General features: G+C 33.2%; 2 protein-coding genes across 2 annotated transcripts; both read right to left on the bottom strand.

The window, feature by feature from the left end:
- Positions 1 to 1,303: 1,303 nt before the first annotated feature.
- Positions 1,304 to 8,036, bottom strand: LOC130622679 (uncharacterized). The gene is made up of 4 exons (XM_057438167.1): positions 7,550 to 8,036; positions 5,905 to 6,142; positions 2,033 to 2,173; positions 1,304 to 1,900 (listed from the first exon to the last, which is right to left on the bottom strand). The coding sequence occupies exons 1-4, from the start codon at positions 7,778 to 7,780 to the stop codon at positions 1,812 to 1,814; spliced, it is 699 nt and encodes a 232-aa protein (XP_057294150.1). The 5' UTR covers positions 7,781 to 8,036; the 3' UTR covers positions 1,304 to 1,811.
- Positions 8,037 to 14,672: 6,636 nt separating this feature from the next.
- LOC130621333 (uncharacterized) lies at positions 14,673 to 22,361 on the bottom strand. The gene is made up of 10 exons (XM_057436628.1): positions 22,243 to 22,361; positions 21,915 to 22,164; positions 21,713 to 21,738; positions 21,218 to 21,258; positions 20,403 to 20,424; positions 20,231 to 20,330; positions 17,224 to 17,394; positions 16,157 to 16,394; positions 15,627 to 15,767; positions 14,673 to 15,435 (listed from the first exon to the last, which is right to left on the bottom strand). Exons 1-10 carry the CDS (start codon positions 22,359 to 22,361, stop codon positions 15,152 to 15,154), a joined length of 1,392 nt encoding a protein of 463 aa, XP_057292611.1. The 3' UTR covers positions 14,673 to 15,151.
- Between the last annotated feature and the right edge of the window lie 1,467 nt (positions 22,362 to 23,828).

Genomic DNA, 23,828 nt, shown 5'->3' with positions numbered 1-23,828 from the left:
GATTTTTATTTTCAAGTTTATAGTTTTAATAATTAATATAACATCACAGCTAAAGTGGGTTTTTCAAATTTAACTTCACTGTTGTAATTCTATGTAAAAAAAAATATGTTGAATGTATTTACTCATGGCTGTTAGGGATTTCATCAAAGCGCAAACCGATTCACGATCTATTTCCAACTGTATCTAATATGCATTTGGCGCATCAGGAAAAAATGCGACATGCTGAGACGAGTAGTTGCTTAAAAAATCAGTTATAAGTTTTTAAAGATAAAATATTTAGGGGCTGTTTGCATTAGAGCTTGGACTTACCGTTTATATGAAACATTTTTCCCCGTTAAATGCGACCCCGTTAAAAAAAAAACGGGAGCATAAATCAGGCAGGACGTTTTCTAATTATAAAAAAAACCGTTCCAGGACAAACGTAATAATTTTTCTCATATTTTATTTAAAAGAAGAAAAAAATTACCGCACACTTATTTCCATATTCCATGGGCGGATCAAAATCTTCCCAGCAAACGGTAATCGGCCCGTTCCTACTCTTATTTAAACAGCCCCTTGGATAATAAGAGATGGATACACGGTACGCTTTTTCGCATACAATTTGAAGTATACGACAAATCGTGTCGCGTAAATACCTAAAATGGTACAAAAAGTACCAGTTATAACATGTCGCTCGAGTTTTTCTACATTAACACATTATTACGAGATTATATTATCATGTTTCATGGAAGTTTTCCAGTGAAGTATTTGGCGTACTTCAAGGAAGAGTTTTTAATGCGTTGACCGCGTTTTCAGAACTCTCATTATTTGGGATTAGAGAAAAGTATGTTCTCGGGAGGAACACAAAAACGCAATCATAATCAGGATAAAAATAATGATAGTTGCTGAAATTCTTCGATAATCATGAAAAGCAACCAAGATTGATTACAAAAGATAAAAGTACTTTATTTTATCTAAGAAGCACCTAGTCCGTAGTAAAACTCACCTCGAAGAAGTATAGTGGATTAATATAAAAAGATTTGACCGCTAGTTTCGTTTGAGGGTTTATGTATAAGAGAAAGAAACCACATGCTATCGGTAGAAGTGACCTATGAATCACGTGGTTAAAGCTGTACACTGACTTTGTCATAACTGCAAACCGCCGCCGTTAGATTAAACTACTAGAAAATCCAGTCAAAATACCAAAACTAAAATTTTTCATGTATGATGGGGATATGATAATTTGAATTTTATGACGTCAGCGAAGGGCCGCCAATATTGTAGACCGGGTGATTGTGTCCGGATTTTGCGCATTCATTAAAATCGGTCTAATGCACCAACACTTTGCTTGTTTACCCGTATGTAATATATTATCAACGTACTAAAAATAACATACATCTTCTACTGGTATAATATTCTAAATGATAATGTGTAGCAGAAGTCACAATGAAAGCAACGAAAAGTTGAATGTTGTACAAAGAACATGTTGCTTCGTTACACAGACTATTGTTGTTGCGTTTGGTGATTTTTCCTATGTACTTGCACGTAAGCCAGGGATGCGTGTACTCCTTCTCAGTGTAAAATAAATGTTTATCAACCCCGTTTTTCGGAACCGAACACGCGGACTGGTAATTCGTTATAACCTAATTTTTGTTGCAGCATTTTGTAGGCCAGGTAAATTAATTATGACATCGAATTTCTTTAATTCTTCCTTCCAAAAGTCAAGCCCACTAACCTGACCAGCCATACAGTTACTTTTATCTAACTTCTCGCGACCTAAATAATTGTATCCAGGTCCAACACTATGTGACGTATAAAGATATCCAAATGCATCATGGGCGGCTGCATAATAACGCCATAGGTCCTGTTTGATCAAACAAGGCGTCATGTATTAGCCCTGTATCTCCTGGTCCAACACGACCTAAAATAAATGTCAAAATTTGGAGAAAATCTGCCATAAGTAAGATTCCGTACCTTTTACGGTAAAACGATAAGCTTGGGTTTTTATTTACCGGATTATAAGTAAAACAATGCGAAAAAGAGCTAGACATACCTGCATTTGGTTGTAGAAGTACACCAAAAATTGGATCTAATGCCCCCCCTTCAACATCCACCCAGTCTGCTATTACTTTTCCAGCAAGCAACTGTTGGCGTGTTCCCCAGTATTGTTTAGTTTTCATTTCTTCAGATTTTTCTAAACAGAAAAATATTGCATGAACAAACCCTTCTTATAAAGCACAAGAGACACACAAGAACTTTAGAAATTATAACCTAGCGTTCAGTTAAGAATTGACTTTGGTAGAGATGTGCTTAATAACAAACCTTTTTATCGCGGCACCATTTTGAATTTTCTGGTTTCGCAGTGCATTTCCGGATGGCTGGGGTATTATTATGTAAAATTCAAATAATCAGAAGACCAGAGCTATTTTTGGAGCTTGGAAGTTTGTTTATACTTGGGTTTTTGTAAAATGGGAATTAATGATCGTTGTGCTGTTGAAGTTTGTAATAATGTTCGAAAATATGAGGATAAATATGTCATTAAGCTGCATTTCTCTGCACACGATGTGAGTCTTGAGCTAAAATTTTGGTCTTGTCGAAAGGTGGGTCTAAAATCTTAAAAAAAGGATCTACGTCATTTGTGAAAAATCACGTATTGCAAACACCACCATAATTAAATGGCTTTTTTTGAAAGCCACAGATTTTTAAAAAAATGTTTTTTATGCCTTACTTTCATATAAGAAATGTTAACAGGAATTAATTTTAATTTAGAAATTTTCTCCTCGCCAACAGCACACCGTAAAAAAGCATTACAAGGTTTATATGTAATAAATACAGTTAAAAACATGAGAGGGCGTTTATTTTCCCTTTCCGTAAAACTTAATAAACAAGTCAATCTTGTTCCCATGCCTTTTTTGGTTCTCTTTTCCTTTGGGATAATTAGTCGAATATATGTTGAAAACAATATGCAATAGATTCAAAGAGAGCAACGCCAAAAGAAGTTTAGGTGATTTTAAGTTTTAGCAAAAATACACACTGTAAATGCACGCTTTAGCATTTACAGCATGAAATTTTGTGTCAAAATGTCTATGTCTATTTTTTGGTCTAGGCAGTTCGCTTTCAAGAACACTTATCATTTATGCAAACATTCACACTCGTGACAAATATTCTGTTTTTATTTCACAATACAACGCTACGCTGATACAGCCCTTAAAAATTTAAAACATTTCAGGATTTTCTGTAATTGTACTTTCGTAATTGTAAACATTATGGTAAAATGAGACGACAGTCTAATGGAATTGTGAAACAGTATGCAACAGCAAAAAGCCATAAATTTGATGACGTGCGTATGTAAAGTTAATTACAAGTTACAATATCTGAAATTTCGACTAATATTTATAATATAGTATTTCTGGGACACAAAATTCTCCAGTTTTTTTAAAGTTTACTACCATAAGATCAAAATGAAGAATACATATCCTATGACGTCGATTCCTTGTTTACGAATAGACCTCTTGGTGCTACTATAGATCACATGCTGCTTGAGATTTGTGAAACAGGAAGATGTAACCTATCACATCTCGATTTTAAAAAGGTGCTTGTGACAATTACTACAGAATATGCATTTACTTAAGGAAATTTTTTATAAGCAAAAGGGGGGAAACTGTTATTCGTCATACTGTCCCATATTTGAATAACTAAATCGGAAAATAAAATTGCAAAACCATGTAAGCCAGTGGTTAATAAAAGTTATATGGACGATATCATTAATAGAAGAAGAAATGATACACCTGATATTTTTTGAAGGTCTAATTAATGTAACAAGACGACAGCTATTATTAATAACAATAATTAATTCATTAACCTTCGAATGAAAACTTAATTTACAACATATACAGTATATACAACATAAACGACAACAACAATAATTAATTCATAACTGGCTTTCAAACAGCGCAGTCGGGGCAAATTTGCTTGTAGGAAAAAATTTTTCATAATGCATATCTAACTGCATATGTAGCAGCTTATACTGTCTTAATTACATGATTATCTAAAAGCGAATATCTAACTCCACCGACTACATAACTTTATGGTTTAACATCTCTTTTTGACAATGATTTTGTTATTGATTATCCATATCTTGCTTCTTTCGGCTTGATATTTGATTATGTATTTCTTCTACTTCCGAAACAATTATCTAGCTAGGTATAACTGTTGTTTTCTTGTCCTTGTTCTAGGTAGCTATGTCCAAACATACATTACATTGTACATTGTGGGATATATATAAATCCAACGTCAATACCATGAAGGTTGAATTTGAGAAAAAGTGTACTAATGTGTCATCAGTGTATCATCTATTTTCTAACAAATATTCAGTCTATACTCACTGCGTCTGCAGTCACATGAATAGCCATGTGCCATTTTCCACCTTTGAACATTGTAAAAGTTTATAACTGTAAGTTTTTTTACTTGAAGCGTTTTAATAAAGGTAATATGCCATAAAGAGGACTAGTAGCACCATTTTAACACGTTATTTAGAAGTTAAACGTTGGTATAAAAAGCATAAAAATAGGAAAGAAACAACAGAAGGTTACACATTTCTGCCTTTTTCCGTATAACACAAATAATTTTTTAAGAAAAAGTGACGAAGGAATTGGACTGGGCTATCGAGTCAAACATAAACAGTCTAAAATTTGTCCCTAAAAGAGCGCTTTCCTCGTGCCCAGACTGCGCTGTATGAAAGTCGGTTATCAACGTGCAAATGAAAACTTAATTTGTATCACCTGCAGATAAAACACAACAATAACAATTCAATAACAAACGATCAATATTCGCAGAAGAAAAAACTGTAAATACCCCACTTCTTTCGACATAAAAGGGGTGTGGGTGAGAAAAAAGTAATCTGTATGATTGGAACAAAGGAGGGTGTGAGAAGAAAATAAAAAGAATAACGAAAAATAGGAGCCGGCTTAGCATCTCCTTACCAATCTAACACACTCCCTCGCATTGAAACGGTTATCAATAACACCTAAGCACAATATAAAACTCGTACAAACTTAGAAACCTTGTTTATTCCCCTTAGAAGACCATCACTGAACGTACAAGTTGATGTCAACATACTGCATCTATTCAGTCATGGCATGTCATCGCATCACGTGAGATTAATGATATTTGTTTTTAATATAACGCTTTATTCTTGCATCTACGGCAACTATATATTTCTTATATGTAGATTTTTTCATTTTTTAATTTATTGTAATATCAGTGCTTGTGATAAAACTCTGCTAGTTTTCTGCTTATTTCAACTTATTACTTATATGTCGGTTTTATTTCTCTATCTTTCCATATATCTTAAGTTTAGTTATGTCCTAGTGATTTTTCTTAACAAAATGTAACATAGTAAAACTGCTTGCACGACCCACTGTATCCTAAAAAAAGCCACACTCTCAAGTTACAATCTCACAAGTCATAGTTTATACATATCCAAACTCTGCGTTGTTTGAATTAAGCAATTTGAAATATTGTAAATTCAACATTCCTAACATGACCTGGAAACATCAGATTACGGTGTTTTTGTAACCTTTTTTAAATGTTTTTTTTACATAGTCCCTTAGACAACTTGTGGTGATGGGTGAAAAGTATAGGAAGGAATTTACCCAGTCTAAGTTTAACTTTTTAGGAGAAGGACCTTTATTATAACCAAAACATAATTTTGCAGCTCTTCGGTCCTGTGTCGCCTTGTATTTTTTTCTTCAATTCAAATTATCGCTATCGGTGAAAAGGTTGATCGAGGAAATAAAATGAGAGGATTTAAAAAACTCAATTATATGAAATATATAAAATTATCTACGAAAAAAAAAGGCACGGTCCCTAAAATTCCTAAACTTTAAGATCTTAAAAGAAAGCAATGGCACCTCATATACTCACTTGTCCTAGCACAATAAACTTTTTTAAATCTTTGATTGTGGCGCAGCAAACGTTCAAAACATTCTTTAGTTGTTTCCCCTTCTCTTTTTCTTCTTACAGCTACCATATTGATTATTTGTGTGTATTCTTCATCGTCAGCCGTAAAATTTACTGGTTCAGTTTCTCGTATTACTCGATCTAGCAGTTTTAAGTAATAGCCCAAATTCAGTTTTGTTTTGGTTTGAGATTTATCCATAGACTAGAAATAAAAGAGAATTTTTGTGGCATTTAAAACTTCAACACTACCAGAATATAATAATTATCTAACAGTGTATTAATTGAAAGGCTCCCATTTCTTAATACTCCCTCGAAGCAAGGAGGTTTTGCTCGCATGAATCCCGTTCTTACCTAGGCTTTCTTTCATTGGAAAACGTTTTCGTAGAAATTAATATTTAACAATTGAGTCGACTTTCAAGAACTCAAACTCTCAGACGAAATAGTTCGAGTTATCGAGTGGAAATGTATTCCATTCCTTCCTTTGTTTGTTCAATAAACTTTCAGTTTTTAAAAGCTTTCTAGAACAAAACAATGTAGTATTTGATTGTTTTGTCCAAAATCTAAGAAAAGTTTGAGTTATCGAGAAAACCCGTTGGACCTTCAAGATATTTGAGTTCAAGATGATCAAGACATTCAAGATTTCGAGATTTGAGTTATCGAGAGTTTTTTAGTCTAAATACATTAAAGCTCAAGGGCCCAACAAAAAAGTCTGAGTTATCGAGAAGTTCGAGAAATTAGTGTTCTATTTTTTTTTTTTTTTTAATATTTAATTTTTTTTTATAATATACTAGCCACAAGTAACTTTTACCCCTCGTTGAATGCCCGCCAGAGCGGTAAAAGAGAACCGTAAACTGTGCCACACATTCAGGTGCAGCGCTACAGTACAGGAATATAGTATGTCGTAAATCGAGGAAAGCGCACACAGCACTATGTTTTTTCCGATGCAATATAATTTTTCTTAGAATTAATTTTACTGAAAATTCAGTTAAAATACAAACACGGTTTACAACCAATATTATTTTATTTTATGGAGTGAGTTTCCGTAAAAGTCAAAAATGGTGACACCGGAGTGAGCGCTTAGTACAGGTAAGCCGTGTTGCACATCCGTATACGCATAACAGCCACTGAAAAAAAACCATGTTACAGATCCATAAAAGCTTGCAACTCTCTTTAAAAAAAACTTAACTTCGTTTTAAACAAACTCATAGGAAACCGTCTGTTGTTTACACCGGACTTAGTACGGGCAAACATGTAGCTGCTAAGCCTAAACCATGTTGCATATGCATATAGGCGTAACAGCCTTCTCCAAAGAACTTTATCGCTATCTCGGCTTAAATTAAAACACAAGAATTTACCCGTTGTTACCCCTTCACTCCAGCAGTTTTATTTTGCAGAATAAGTTTTTTTGTCTGTAATAAAGGTGTATCTCGCTATTTAGACAAATGGGTACTATATATAGTAGAAATACATTTATTTAGTAAAAGCCTTCATAATAGCTCAGCAAACACATTTGATTAAAAACATTATTTTTGTTTTTATTGCCTCGAAGCATATTTGTTCAGGATTTAAAAGTTTCCATCTTATTGTAAGAAATAACCAGTAAGTTTACCTTCTCGTCATTTAAGTTCGTCTGACCTCGGAAATTACAGCGAACTAGATGTTTACAATAGATTTCAATCTCTCTTGTTGTATTAGTACTTTTAATCTCGCATGAATCTGAAGAAATATCTTCAAGCATATACTTATCTTCTGGTACATCTTCAACTGTAAACTCCTTCACAGGGTTTATTTCTTCTTCCTCTATGTTACTAACTTCTTCTTTTGCAACATCATTTCCCATGTCCTACAAATGATGCTTGTTGAATGTTTCTTGCTAAACGATCTTGGTATGCTTTCAAAAGTTTTATAATGATAAACCACAATCTATTAAAAAGTGTTGTTCTTATAATTACGACCTACTTTTGATGAAACGACATAATTTCATGTTGCGAATTGTCTTGTTACTAAGGTGATGGAATACACAGATTACTAAAGATGAACACTACAATACATGGATTAGGTATCCCGTTTAAAAAATCGCACACGTTAGTGAAATTATTTTCAACATTAATTCTATTTAAATAACCCCAATTTTTTTATAACGCCTTTATACTATGTTTGATGGTTATAATACTTACCGAGTTTCAATATTTATTTATTAAAAACCTGTGTGCCGATTTTTTAGGCCCTATACCTTTCAGACGCTTCAATGTTGGCTATTACTCGAAACTACCCCTACAAATCTCTATGAAGTCCTTATAATTGGGAAATTATAATAACTCTTGTTATGATTATTCTAAAAACTTAAAATTTACAATACAATTTTTTTTATCTTATATAGTAATATGACGTGTATGGGACAGTCATAGTGGATATCGCCATTTTTCTTTGATGTCGCCGAAATTTTCTTTGAAGTTGCCGAAAAAAGTATGTCTCAAATTTTAAAGTTTATGACGTTACGGCGCGACGTCAATAACACTACTTTAACGTCAATATCCTATTTTAAATTACTGAAGCCATTACAGGGCACTAAAAACTTTAGGGCCAAATAACTTGGAAACGAGGTAATGAAGTTAATGATTTTTCACTGCGTGGGTAACTAGGGACCACCTAGGACCAATTTCGGTAATTTTCACAAACCTGGGTCCCTGAATACATTTCGGAATGCACGGGTTGATGACGTCATCAAAAAACTTTTAAACCCTGATATCTCTGCAACCGTTTATCAAAAGTACATGACCCTACACATTTTTCTTGATCAGCGTTTCAAGATCTACACGATGGAGGCAACAGGTATACAAATCTCTAAAAAAAATTTTAAGTTTTGACGGGCCATTGCTGACGTCAGCAAAATTTTTAAACCCTTATATCTCATTAACTGGTCATCAAAATCACACGATCATATACATCTTCTTGATCAGCAATTTAAGCTCTTGCACAATAGAGGCAACGTCAAAACAAGGTTCTGACTTTTTTTGTGGATGGGTTTCTGACGTCATCAAAATTCAAATGACGCTTCTTTTTCATTTTTATCCTGCCTTAGTGGATTTTTCCACAGGCCTTATCGACTAGTCAATAATTCTATAGAATAATTCTATATGTTTTTAAACACTTGATTAATCTGATTTCCCGATTTTTTTGGTTTTTACCTTATAATCTGGAAAACCGGATTTTTGGGCAATATTTTGTATTTTTTTAACCAAACTATGCAAAAACCGTAATGTATGTTGAATAACTTTTATTTAGCTTTTAAGAAATTCAAACGGAATGTGAAAAATCGCTCTAGAACTGAGGTAACTGAATGTTAGATAGATAACAGTATTTTGATCGATTTTCAACCTATCAATGACGTCACAGAGAAAGTGCTGATATAAGCAAAAACTAATAAATAATATTTTACAGAAGGCGCGTAAAAAATGATATTTTACAGATTGGCTGTAACGCTATATAAGGTATTCTTTCAGATTGAAAAGTGATATAAAAGCTAAAACAGAGGAGTCTGTTTAAAGCGGATATGTTCATAATTCCACAAATCATGTAAATCGACCAGATTCTTCGATCCCCTGGTCGTGTTTTTCATCATGTAAATCGACTTTAGAAATTTTCTAAAATCGAATCATGAAATTCGAATGTTTGTTTCAAATATTTGTTTCGAGTACTGGCGCGGCTGAAGCACAATGAAGTTACTTTAAAAGTTAAATATGATGCGTTAAAAGAGCTAGAAAAGGGTAGGCCGCGTAAATATGTGGCTGAACATTTTAATGTTCCCAGCAATACCATTTCTACCCGGAAGAAAAACAAACAAAAGATCTTCGATTTGTTTAATCAATTCGTTATTAAACATTAGCATGTCAAAACAGGAACTTACAATAAGTTTAATGAAGCCTTGTTAAAGTGGTTTAAGTCAATGCGTGGTCACAACATTTCAATTAATGTTCCTATTTTAGTGGAAAAAGCGCAAGAATTTGCGAAAGCACTCGACTTCTCTGTTGTGCGAAAACATATGCATGATGAGATTGTTTATAGAGTGAGATTCGAATGCGAAACCACAATGCAAATGTGTAGTATGTCAAATTAAACAAGAAACGGCGGTCGGCTTGATATCAGTGTACAGCTTTCCTGCCAAAAAGAGAAGAATATGTCAATATACCGATCTAGATATAATTGAAAATAATAATTAGCTGCGTTTCAGAGACTCTCATGAAACATTGGAAGATCAATATGATGTAAGTTTGCTCAAGGAAGTGCTAAGGACAGTGAATTATTACAAAAGTATGGCATAATCATTAATGAACAGATAAATTTAGGGATTTTGGAGAAATCTTCGGAAAGCTACATAGTGTTTCTAAATATTTACCTCATTTTCCATTAATAAGAGGAATAGCGCCACTACAAAGTTACGCATTTTATGGCTAAGCTACTGATGGTGGTTGTATTAAATAAGTGTCTAAATCCAGAATATATAAAATGATATAGAAATATATCATTAAATATATAATGATATAGAAAATTAGTGTGAAATCTTCAAAAAGAAATTTGACAAATTATTTCAATCTATGATCCAATCGGGATCATTAATCCTATTATCCTCCCAGTGAAATGTTCTTTTCGGATATTTGTTTATCTGAAATAGATTGGGACAAACCTCTTATGAAGATCTTTATCACAGGTGGCAAAGTATCTGGAAAGATGTTAGTAAATTTAACATTGAGATTGATTCACCTGTGGTGCCATTTAAACAAAATGGAATGCATGCCTTTTATGACATCTCCATGGTACCTGTGTATATCTGAAATTTCTGGACCTTTCTAGCAATATAACAACAAAATGGGTTACTACTAAGTCTCAAGTGAATTCTACACGTAAGTACATTACACTAAGATTGAAGTTAAAGTGGGCCTTGTTCATGTTTCAACTTCTAGAATCAGAGTATATAAATTAAAGCATATCTATGATATTTTTAAAGTAGTAGCTTGGACTGACTATTGACAGTTGTTAATTATTAGATAGTAAGCAAATAGAAGAAATATGAAATGTTTATTTAACCGATGGGAAAAAGTTAGAAAAATTAGAGATTAATTAAAAATGAAAATAAAATTATTTTTAGCAACCTTAAGTAAACATCCTGCTATTTCTAGAGAATGAAAGTTTTTGATTTACAGGATAATTAGCTCGGGTTCCATGTAGCTTTTTAGCGTATGTGATTGTTCATTATGCGTTGATATTACTATTGTGTGGGAGGAGCAGCAACACTCGTTCGATGTGTAAGAAGAATCCAATTTTAGTTCGGTAGTCTTGAACTATCAGTGGTGGCACGAGTTTTCTTAGTGACCCTACAAGTCTTGTGTGTGAACAAATATATGTTAATATTAATAATACAAGTTGGTGTATGAACAATTAGTTATTAATAGTGGTGGCGCGTGTTTTCTTAGTGAGCCCACAAGTCTGGTGACTGAACAATTTGATGTTAGTAGTGCTTGCATGTGTTTTCTTAGTGAACCAACTAGTCTGATGTGTGAACAATTAATTGTTAGTAGTGGTGGCACACGTTTTCTTAGTGATTCCGCAAGTCTGATGTGTGAACAATTGATGTTAATAGTTGTGGCCATGTTTTTTAGTGACCCTACAAGTCTGATGTGTGAACAATTAGATGTTATTAGTGGTGGCATGTGTTATCTAAGTGATCCCACAAGACTGGTGTGTGAACAATTAGTTGTTAGCAGTGGTGGCATGTGTTTTCTTAGTGACCCCATAAGTCTGATGTGTGAACAATTAGATGTTAGTAATGTTAACACGTGTTTTCTTTGTGACCCTGCAGTACAAATAGAGTAGATAATCGGCTTGGAAAATTCAGTTTATTGAAGAAACTGGTACGCATTACAGCAACTGTGTTGCGCTTTGTAAAAAAGTTATATGTACTAACATACTATCTTGGGATGTGGGTCCTGAAATATAAAGGGTGTACTCCCGAAGAACCTGCATTGTTGAGGTGTGGTGCTAAAAACCCGAATTGTTTACCAGGTGCCAAAGAAGCCGTATTGTTGGTGCCTAGTGCCCCAGAATCTTTATTGTTGTAGAATGGTCTTGAAGAAACTGGACGGTTATCGTCAGATGACTTAAAACCTTTTTTAAATTGATTAATTTTGCACAAAGGGACATTGTATCTCACGAAAAGAACTTGAACGTTTTTGTGGATGATAAATGGGTATTACGATGTAAAGGGAGAATTTATTATATACGAACTTGTATTTAACTTCTTTAATTACTCACCCAAAACGGTCGGACATAATAGTTGCAAACAAATCATTACAAACCTACGACGTAAACATTGCGTAACTAAATGTCGAAATCTTGTCCGTCGTATTCTCAAAAATTCTGCAATAAATTTGAAGGAAAACCGATAAAGTACCCAAATCCTGCAGTTTTTCCTGAATTTCGTTTACGACTGTTGCACACATTCGATGTAGTGGGCATAGATTATGCTGAGCCAGTTTTTGTAAACGGTATTTATGATGCCAGGGGTAATATGAACAAAGCATAGATAAAACTGATCACTTGGAATAACAACCGAGCATTCTATTTGGATTGAGTTTCTAATCCCTCCAGGTTTAGAATGTATTAATGTGTTAAGACGTTTTATTTCACGTTTCGGAGCAACATCAGATTTAGTATTAAATAATAGCAAAGCATTCATCAGCGAAGAAACAAAAATCTGGGCAGCAAATAGAAACATTAGACGGAGATTTAATTTAGATACTGTACCCTGGCAAAATGTTCATTGGCAACCGTACTGACATGAACGAAAGGAAAGACAAGCTTTTTTTATCCCTTTTTTTAACTAGACAAGGACGCTATAGTACGTTGAGAAGACGTGTTAATAAATTGATTCCTCTAGAATTACATTCGCGGAAGGGAGATCGTAGTGAAGGCGCCGAACAATGATGACCAAATTAAAAGTGCAGTAGTAACAGAAATAAAGTTTATTGATGAAAAAGACATAAGTTGAAAGGACTTTAGAAACTGTTGTTGTTAAGCCAGCTTTGTATACAATCCTCGTTTTTTGGAGTGGTACGGCTATTATGTAAAATATCGTTTGTTTACAGCCATTCTGTAAAATATCGATTAGTTTTTGCAAGTCAGCACTTTTTTAACTTTTGTTCTCTTCTTAAAAATACATTCATGGAGGCTGTAGTTTTTATATATTCTACATATGGCAGAACAAAGAACTTAATCAGGTTGCTAATCTGCAAAAACGTTAAGTCGTTCATAAAATTTTATACTTTGTTTTTATAGCATTAACTTCAAATTAACTCGAGCAACTTTTGGTAGCTCATGTGTGGATTATTATTTGTACTACCTGTGCTTTTTATTTTTTAGTTAATAAACCCTTTAAATATTTTCTACAAAATGCATAAAGTGTCAGCCACAAATTGTACATTAAATTTCCTCTTTATTGGACGTTCATTAATACTACTGTTTTAAAATCCTTTGTCTCCTTTTAGAGTATGTAATGCCTTGTGCTGCCAATTCCGCCATGTCAAATAAAACAACTGAAAGGAAGTAAATCATTAGTGGTAGCAGGACTTAAAGTATGGGCAATATCTAGAAAACTAAGGTTTAAGTAAAATTATTCAAAGTTACTGAAGTCTCAATCGTCATCATCGTCATCATTATCATGTGGAAGACCGTCAAGAGAAGTATTGGTAATAAACGCCACACCGAAGAGTCAATCACCTTTTTCAGCTAACAATCCTGAAGGAAACTTACAAAATTTGGGACCTTAAAGTATTTGTCAGAAATGTGTTTTTTTAGGATTGGAGCTTATTGAAAGTACAGGCTTATTAGAAGGAAAGAGCATAATCGAGTACTGATGGCAACGTACGTTTTCATAATTAAAATAGACAGCTACATACGTTGTTTATTAAACATCAACATAACTGATAAAAAATGTTTTTAAAATCCTATGGCTAACTATAACAACTGAGGAGAAGGGAGAATTAGTCCGCTATCTAGAAATAATACAGTCGACAGTTTGGATTGCCGAAGGTTAACTGTTGAACTAACCAGCTAAAGATATGTTAATGATGCGATCAGCTGATTTTAAAGGAATGTACCTCTCTCACTGAACTTTATAGCAGGGTTACTACTGACACGTTTGACTATGCCAGCTAAACTTTTGAAGCACTTATAATTGGTTTCATTTCTTGAAAAAATCTACAGTATCTTTTAAGCATCGTTCAGCCTTTTTAAAACCAAAAACCAATAAGTTTTACAGTACATAACTGGCAAATCTGGAGATGTGCACAGCTGTAGCTAGCGACACAAAAAACAAATTTTAGAGGGTGGGATCTACCCCTAGTGTTAGATTTTTCCTCCATATTAGCTCAAAATAACTTTAACACTAAAGCAACTTTAAAAGACCATATCTGAAAAATCTATGAACTTAACTATCCGTCAGCAATTCCAAATTTCACTTGAATATAAGGCAAAAGGCACTGCTTCATTGCGATCACCTCGTTTTATAAAGTACAGCTTCGTTTTCATTTACGGAAAAGTGGATACGAAAATAAGTGTATTTAAGAAAATCTTCTAGAAATTATAGTGTGTTTCTCCACTATACTTCATTTTTGTCGCAAAATTTCCGGCAAACGAAATAAAAATTGTTGTAAATATTGTATCGCGGAGATTCGCACTAAAAGTCTGAGCTACCAAACTAACAATTATCGCGAAAAAAGCAGTGCTTTTGATTCGTTTATACACATATTTAAGACTGATGATTCGGTAATTGAATCGAGGCAAGAAGTCCCGGAAAACACTGGATTGTTTATGTAAATATTTATCCGGGGCGGGTTAAAAAATTGTTCGGGAAAAACATGTGGCGCGGGTCGGAAATAAAGCTGCGGCGCAACTCTTTTGAACACACAGACAAAATATTGGAATCAAAAGGTCCAACAAATTTCAGATAAGGATTACATTAGATAGATATCTGTCCTAGGTAACCAAAACAAACAACTATTGAACTTCACTATGTTTTCAAACGTAACCAAACAATATTCTCCATTTTAGTAACGCAAGATCTGATGTTTACAGGACATAGAAATACGTATTTCCAAAGTTATTGCGGGGATGTTATGTAAACGACACATAAAAATAGCAACATGCAAATTGCCAGTTATAATTTCATAATTTTTGCTGCATTTTCGAGACCAGGTAAATTAATTGTAACATCGCGTTCCTTTAACACTTTTACCCAAAATTCGATTCCTGTAAATTGGCCTGCCATACAATTACCATTGTCTAATACTTCTCGGTCTAAATAATCATATCCGGGCCCCACACCATGCGATATATAGAGATATCCAAATCCATCATGAGCAGCAGAGTGGTAAGCCATATGTCCTGTTTGATCAAAAAGGGCTTTATGTATGAGTCCTGTATCTCCTGGTCCAACGCGACCTAAAAAAGGATGAGATCTGATTAAACTGTCGAACGATATCACGGGGGAAGTAGAGAAGAAACTAAAAAAATGTCTCGTTCACCACTCCTAATCTGAACACGGTTTAGGAAGGTACGCCGTAAATATATTGACCAGAAAAACAGAGTATTTTAGAATATGGCTTAGTAGCATAAAACAGAACTTAAAGTACCTGCGTTTGGTTGTAGAAGAACACCAAAAATTGGGTCTAATGGTCCCCCTTCAACATCCACCCAGTCAGCAATTACCTTTCCAGCAAGTAACTGTTGGCGTGTTCCCCAGTATTGTTTAGTATTCATTTTTTCTGATTTTTCTAAACAGTAACAGGTATTTAAAAATAGTTGTACACAGCTACATAAAACTGATAATGACCTAATTGACATGCATTTGGATGAAAGCGAGAGAATACTTGAACAGTTTTGTAGAGATTTTGCTAACAACTTAAATTGTGCCTTTTAATAATTATCGGCTACGAAAGTCTGACAAGCGTCAGTAAAAAATGCTTTGAAACGATTTTAGCAGAATATATGTATCCTATAATGACAATCAACAAGGAAACGAAGTCCTTTAACAAAAGTTGTGAATTTGTTGATAACAGACAAAACCTAGTCTAATTCAAATACGATTAGGAAGACAGAGAAGCACTACAGTATGGTTTCTACAAAATTCTGGTAGACTAGAAAAACATATCTGAGGCCTTACTTCCTCTTGCACGATAAATTTTGACAAAACGTTTATTCTCGCGCTGCAATCGTTCAAAGCATTCTTTTGTCGTTTCTCCTTTCCTTTTTCTTCTTACAGCTACCATATTGATTAATTGTATGTATTCCTCATCGTCACCAGTAAAATTTACCGGTTCAGTTTCTCGTATTACTCGGTCCAGTAGCTTCAGATAAAAGCCCAAGTTTAATTTTGTTTTGATTTGACAATGATCTGTGGACTATAACGAAGAGAGTTACTTAGTTAACAGAAAAAATGTAATGTTTTGGGATATTTCCCCCGTCTGTCACAACTCAGCCTAGTACCTATAAAAAACAACAACTTTTAATCATTTTCAGGTGGACTAGACATACGCAACTATTGGAAACGTAGCAGCTACCAGGGTAGCTATAAAAAACAACCTCTATTTAAGAGTAGAATCTACAAGGATTTAGTTATGTCTTTACATTGATACAAGGAGACTTGCATTAAATATATTCTAAAGTCGCTTGGTTTCTTAATATTATACCATCTCGGCACACAAAAAATCCGTAATTGTAGTGCGTCGGAGAAATAAAAGTACTTATTCTTGTGTGATTTGTTTTTTTCAAACAAACAATCAAAAATGAAAATCAAAATAATGATCCACTTTATTTTATCACAAACTCTCTTCCTTCAGAAGCTGTCACAAGAAAGAGTGCTTCAAATTTCTTCGCCGAATGAATATATAAAAAATTTAGGCAAAATTAAGAAATTCGTCAAACTTGATGTATTTGGTGCGGTCTATTTCCATCTATATTAACATTTTTTAAAAAGAAGAAGTCAACTTGTTAAAAGTAAAAATACACAAGAAACGTATAAAAACATTAGAAAAATAAAATTATATGTAGGTAATGTAAACAATAAAATGACATGAAATGTGCTTAGACGTATTTTCACCACACAACTTTAACGCTTGCATAGGAGTTGCATATGAGTAAAAGGACATAATACCCCCAAAAACCAGTACGTGAGAAATTTTTGTTAATTTCTTCTTATTAAAGAGAGATTAGCTAGATAAAATATACTACCTCCTTGTCATCTAAGTTGGTTTGACCACGAAAATTACAGCAAACTAGATGTTTACAACAAATTTCAATCTCTCTTGCTGCATTCGAACTTTTAATCTCGCATGAATCCGAAGAAATATCTTCAAGCGTGTACTCCTCTTCAGGTGTTTTTTTTAACTGTAAACTCCTGAACTGGTTCTATCCGTTCTTCCTTTGAGCGATAAATTTCTTTCGCGATCTTATTCACTGGTTTGGATGTTTTCACGACAACATTTCCCATAATCTAGAGTTATATGCTTTTCTTTACTTGATTTTCGATTGATTGAATAATTAAATTATTCAAACAGTTTTTTAATCGAGTGTAATAGGTTTTCACAGATCATTGCCAGCTTAATTAAGACATACTTCTGAAGCGACATTTTTCTATATTGCTAATTTTAGCGTTACCATAGTGAAATATAAATAAAATGAACGCAGTTTCGGCACACGTGTAACATCAGACAACTAACAATTTTTCTTCTTTTTAAAACGACGACGGAATATTTTTATATTTGTAGGCAACATTTTAACTTAAACCATAATCCCCAAAAAATAAATAGCCTGCAAGCTCGTGCAATAGCCTTTTGCTCCTGGCAAATAACTCGGGTTCTTACATTTTTAGACTATTTTTTAGGGCACTACATGAAAACGGTGAAAGGCTGCCGAAATTCCACACATCCAGTGTGTGACAGAAATAATTATATCTTGCCTGTATTGATAATTATTCTTGGTAAATATAGCAACATCGTGTTATAGCTTATCGAGAAGAAATATTTATGCCAAACCAGTGCAAACTTGTATGGTGTATCTGTCTAAGCTAGACTAGTACTTCCACAGAAAGAAAAAACGTACACCTCATATTGTAATACTAGCTAAAGTAAGATTATGTATTACTGTACATGTTAGGCTATATAATATTAACAAAATGGTCAAAATATTTCTGGTGCAACAAACTTATTTATTTAAAAAAAATATTACTTTGGAATATATAGCTAGCCAGGTATGAGTTTTTTGTTATTGCTATAGGACTAATTCATGGATGCACATATCGGTCATTGTTATAGCTAAATAAAGTTTTTTTGCAAAAAGACTAATAAATGAAAATTAAATTTGTTGTGTTTAGCATAAAAATTTTTTTTAAGAGGATTGAGAAGTGGTTTTGTATTGATGCAAAATGAAATCATTTCGGGGTTTATCTTATTGTCATTTCAATCTCTAAATGGTCACTGAATTTAAAACATGCAAAATCAAACTTTAATGCAGAAAACTGCATGTGGGTAAAATTAATGTGTTGTGTACAAAGTTATAATGAATGTGATCCCCAAAATAAAAATTTGATGTAAACATAGCAAAATAGTATTACGGTTTAAGATCTTGTTTCGCCCCAACGACAAATAGATATCTACGTGGGTAATTTTGTCAAAAATGTGTATATTCACTACAGTCCTTAGCTTTGCTAAGGTATTTTGTTGCTTTTAATAGACTTTTCTCCCTATCTTTATAAGCGTAATTTGAGGTTGAATACTCTACCACGGTGCTGCAAAATCGCACCCAATTTTTCTGGACTGGATAAAACATTTGGCCTGAAACCTAGAACATGTTTTATTTAGGCCCTTTTAGAATTATTTCAATCAAGTGATTTGAGTTTTATGGTTTCTGCACTTGTGTCTTTGTAAAAATTGAAATGTTTTTTAAAAAAGGTTTAACAGAGTGCCCAAAAATGACTAAATTCAGGAACTCAGGAACTCAGGAACTATGATGATAGTTTAAATTTTTTGGACTCTATGTCTATTAAATCCTTGCAAAACCATACTGTAATGAATCTAAGATAGCGGTAAGCAATTTAATATCTGTAGGCAGAGTATCAAAATCATGTAAATGCGTTCCTTAAACATTTTTTTACTAATCCTCTTGAAAAATTTCAAATATTTTTGTGATTTAATAGTTTTTTTAACAAAATTGCTGAAGTTATTTCTGAGAAATAATGAGTAGATTTGTTGAAAACCAATGTACCAAAGGTTTTGGCCATAATATTACGAGGTGGACAGCCTGTATTTTAGTTAAATTGAGGCAGGAAACTTTTTAGAAGGTAAATTTTTAGGCATTTTTTTGATATCCTATATCGTTAATGTGACTACACCTCCCAGCCAGCACCAGGCGTTTTTTAGAATTATAAGTAAGGACTGTTCTCCGTTTTTAAAAGACGCGCAGGTATTCGACGTCTTTTAGACGTCTTATAAACTTTTAAATCGATCACGACTTTATAATGCATTTAAAACTCGTTTTGTTGTGGTTTAGGGAAAGACGCGTAAAAGCAGGCTTTTGAAAAGTTGTCCTTTACACGTCTAAACGATGTGGGTTTTTTTTGGTTTGTTTGTTTGTTTGTTTGTTTTTTTAATTGAATGCGCGCTTATTTTGTTAAAAAAAACATGACTTTTTTTTTTTTTTTATTTGAACATACTATTCTATTTATTATTTATTGTTATAATTCTTAATATAATAGTGACATAACAGATGAGCTTATGTCTGTAGTTCGTTCTAGAACGTAAATAAATGAATTTTATAGTATACTAAATTAGACAAATTTCAAGCCTTCGATGACGTCACAGAAAAAGTGCTGACATAAGCAAGGATTTTTTTTGCCATTTTTTTTTTCAGGACGTACTTAAAGTGTGCTAAGTTTGATTAAATTTGAATCTGGGGGTCTGGGGCTAAATTCTTTACCCAGTGCGGGTAAATTAGGTGTGTTCTTTTCATTCTCAAATTATGCCTCTAATAAAATTGTTGATGTAAGCAAAAAACATTCTGTAATACTTCTTAATCTTAAAAAATCCCAAATCTCAATCCAAATTGACGTTAGAATAACTGTGCTTAGATGAATAAAAGTGGAATCAAGATATTACTGTACTTTGATTTAGGAAGTATTCCCCTCTTGGAGATTGACACATTGATTATTTTGCACACTAATTTTGCCGAGAAATTTCCTTACCTTTGAAAGAAATGATGATAATGACATATTTGCTGCAATTTTGTTAAAGACTTTCTTAAAGAGCTTCAAATCAGTTATAACGTATCCTTCTCTCCAACGTCTAACAGATTAAGCAAGTGTTAAATGTTTATAAAACAAAACTGTTTTCAGAGAAAACAAAGGATTACCATACCTTGGCAAATATTTGATTATCACTAGGACAAACAGAACAAAAACACATCATACATCGAAAATTTAAGCAGAGTCAAAATGATCACAGTAAAGAGTTATTTCGCAATGAACCTCGTAGCGAGTCGTAATGACTCTGTTAACAGTGTTTATCTTTTCCCTCATTCCAATGACGCGTTTATGAGGGACATTTTTTAATCCAAGAGGGGGTCATTTCAAAGCTGGAGACATTGTTAATTTTTATTTTCTCATAATGATTTTGACGTGCGCATAAGGATTTTGATGTTCGCAAACAGATTTTGATGTGCACATAAAGATTTTGATGTGTACATAAGGATTTTGATGTTCGCAAAATGATTTTGACGTGCGCATAAGGATTTTGATGTAACGTCATTAATACGACCTCGTAATATCACCAATCTACCTAATTTTGCCTATTGCTTGAAGTTATAAGAATTGTGTTAAAATGAACGGAAATAAATTTGTGCAGAAATTAGACGAAACGTCACTCTACGTTGATAAGAAAACAATGGCAGCATGAAACATCTGAGCCTTTAAAGCACTCTTGAGCACAAATTTAATGGTCAATCCTTACAATAGCTCCTAAGGAAACAAGAAAACCTAAAATACTTGAAGCTCATTAGATTACGTCACAGGACCTTCTTTAAATGACCAAATTGACATATATGGAATCTGTTTTATCATTTATTTATATCGTATATTTATTCATATATATATTTATCGTGTTTTTACTTGTATTGATGGGTGTAATTATATGCTTGCAGATAATAAATTTTAAATTCTTGAGAATTTATTTACCTAACGATTTAAAATCTAAGCCAAGTTTTTTTACAGGGATACTGAACGAGAACAAAAATGTGTTGATGTGGAACATAGTTTTTAAGGAACGATCTCTACATGTCAAACGGTGTTATTTTTAAATACAATGCAAGCAAATAGACAAAATATATATTAAATAGAATTGTATATATTACATAAATAATTTACGAAACAAATTGAACTTTAAACGTGCAGTATATATTTTAAATAGAATTGTATATATTACATAAATAATTTACGAAACAAATTGAACTTTAAACGTGCAGTATATATTTTAAATAGAATTGTATATATTACATAAATAATCTACGAAACAAATTGAACTTTAAACGTGCAGTATATATTTCAAATAGAATTGTATATATACATAAATACATAACGATAAATGGAATTTTAAAGACAGTATATACACCCATTTTTTTTAAAAAACGGTGTGAATAGATTTTACTTCTGGGTGACGAACAGTGTAGTTACCTATGGCGAAATTGTACCACCGTACGCTATAACAATATATCTAGTTTGAGAACACCACAAAATGCTTAACATTAAGCTCAAATGCTACAGTAATATTTTTATAGGTTTACATTGTGTGTTGTAAAATGCCAGTTGCTGTCGTTGTAAGTTATTTTTTTGAGCTAAAATATCCTATAGGTGAACACTAAATACAAATATATACCTTTCCTTTTTCTACCATTACAATGATTTGGTTAATGACGCGACAGGTTCGACTTATAAACAAATAACTTTTAACATTGAAAGCATGCCAATTTTCATCGCCATGTTGTTCTCTTTTATGGTTTTCCAAGAAAAACTTTGCCAATATAAGCCTTGCCATCATTTCATTGATTACAAGTTTTTCCGGTATAGGTTTTGTCAAAGTGGAAACATGACTCTTTAATTTTATAGTGTCAGAAACCAGAATACTACTAAATGTTTTGTCACATTTGTCGCACTTCAGGTTAATCCCTTTATGTTTGGTATTTTAGTGATGTTTTAGTTCCTACTTTCCTCTAAAGTTCTTCTCGCAGTCGTCGCACTTTACCTTTTGTCCATCTATGTGACTCTGTATGTGTTTCTTCTTGAGATGTCGTGCAATTTCAAGCTCACAAATTTTACAGTACATGTTGCCTAGTAAACCGTTTTGTAGTCGCCATTAAGATCAAAACTTTTTTCCTACTTGGGAACCAATTACCAGCACATAAAATGATCACAAGATATGTTCTTTGTCTACTTTGTTATACAAAGTCGGCCCCATTTTATAAAAAAAAGTAAACAGCTCCTGGATCAAGGTTGGATCAAGGTTCCCCAATCTGGAAATTGGCGCCTAAATCTGAATGTAAGAATTGGAGCCCAAAACGGAACAAGGAGTTTGACGCTAGGTTGGAGGTGAACAAAGGAAGAGGATAAATTTTTTGTAGTTCTATTGTTTCATTGTTTTTGTGTTATGCTTCATGGGTTAAAAATTTCGTCAAACAGTAAAATAGTTGCCTCTTTTATTTTTTAATAATAAGATGTGATGTTTTATAAAAATACAAGATGCCCAGTTAGCTATAGCTAGCTAGCCACGCTCTTTTTAAATCTTTTCCGCAACTGTCTTGAATTCCCTTAGATGTCTTTGTTATTCTTTAGATGTTTCAGCTTGCTAGGTAGAGCTCCAACATTGGTTATGTATAGCTAGCTAGAAATAATAAGAAATTCGGCTAGAGGCTAGCTAGCTTTAGCGCTATAAAGAGACTCACTACACCAGCTTATTATTATTTCTTTCTTCTATGTGCCACTTCCCTACCTTTAGTTTCATAAATGGTTCCAGATTTGTTTGGTAGGAGTAGTAAGTCCCTCCCCCCATCCCTTAAACTTCTTGTTGGTTACTACTAGGGGTACTAGGGGGTATATACTCTTTCAATAAGACAGCTTGTGTTTACAACTGGATATCTTTGAATTTTTAAATCAAGCAAGCAATTTTTTTGCACACACGCACACAATATTAATATATATTAATTCGGTAAACTGTGCTAATTTTGGGATACTTTAGACTTAAATGCTATGACATTCTTCAATGGGATAGATAAGGCACTGGACACACCCGTTTTGAAAAGGTGGCCATCTCCGTTTTTATTAAAAAATGAGTGCCTACCAAGACTGATTGTGTTGAAAATGCATGAAAAAGAAAAAAAATGAAAGTTGGAGATTTCACATTGATATTCAGAAGTTCATTTGATAAATGTACCAAATACACTTAGTAAGTTATAGTCGAATGCTTCAAATTGTGCTGTAGAAAATAATTGTTTTTGCTATCATGATGTGACACCCCCAACAATAATAATTGGAGGAATGGAAGTCATTGTGGTTATGTTGTAATTTAAATGTTTTACTTAATATCTGTTTTTATTGTACTAACATTTGGTCATCCATCCTTTTAGCAGTACGAAAAAATACTAACGACAGTTATTAGTAAATAGCCTCGCATTGTAGAGGAGTACGCAACTGTTAGGGATTCTCGTGTGAGTAGTTAAAGTTATTTAGCTACCTTGAGGGAAGACATTGGTTTCCGAACTAAAGTTTGCAAATAGAACCTCGAGAATTGCGCAAA

Source organism: Hydractinia symbiolongicarpus, chromosome 12, assembly GCF_029227915.1.
Source record: "Hydractinia symbiolongicarpus strain clone_291-10 chromosome 12, HSymV2.1, whole genome shotgun sequence".
In the NCBI taxonomy this organism is placed as follows: Eukaryota; Metazoa; Cnidaria; class Hydrozoa; order Anthoathecata; family Hydractiniidae; genus Hydractinia; species Hydractinia symbiolongicarpus.
The sequence above is the reverse complement of the archived record's forward strand: the minus strand, read 5'-3'. Positions and strand labels throughout refer to the sequence as shown.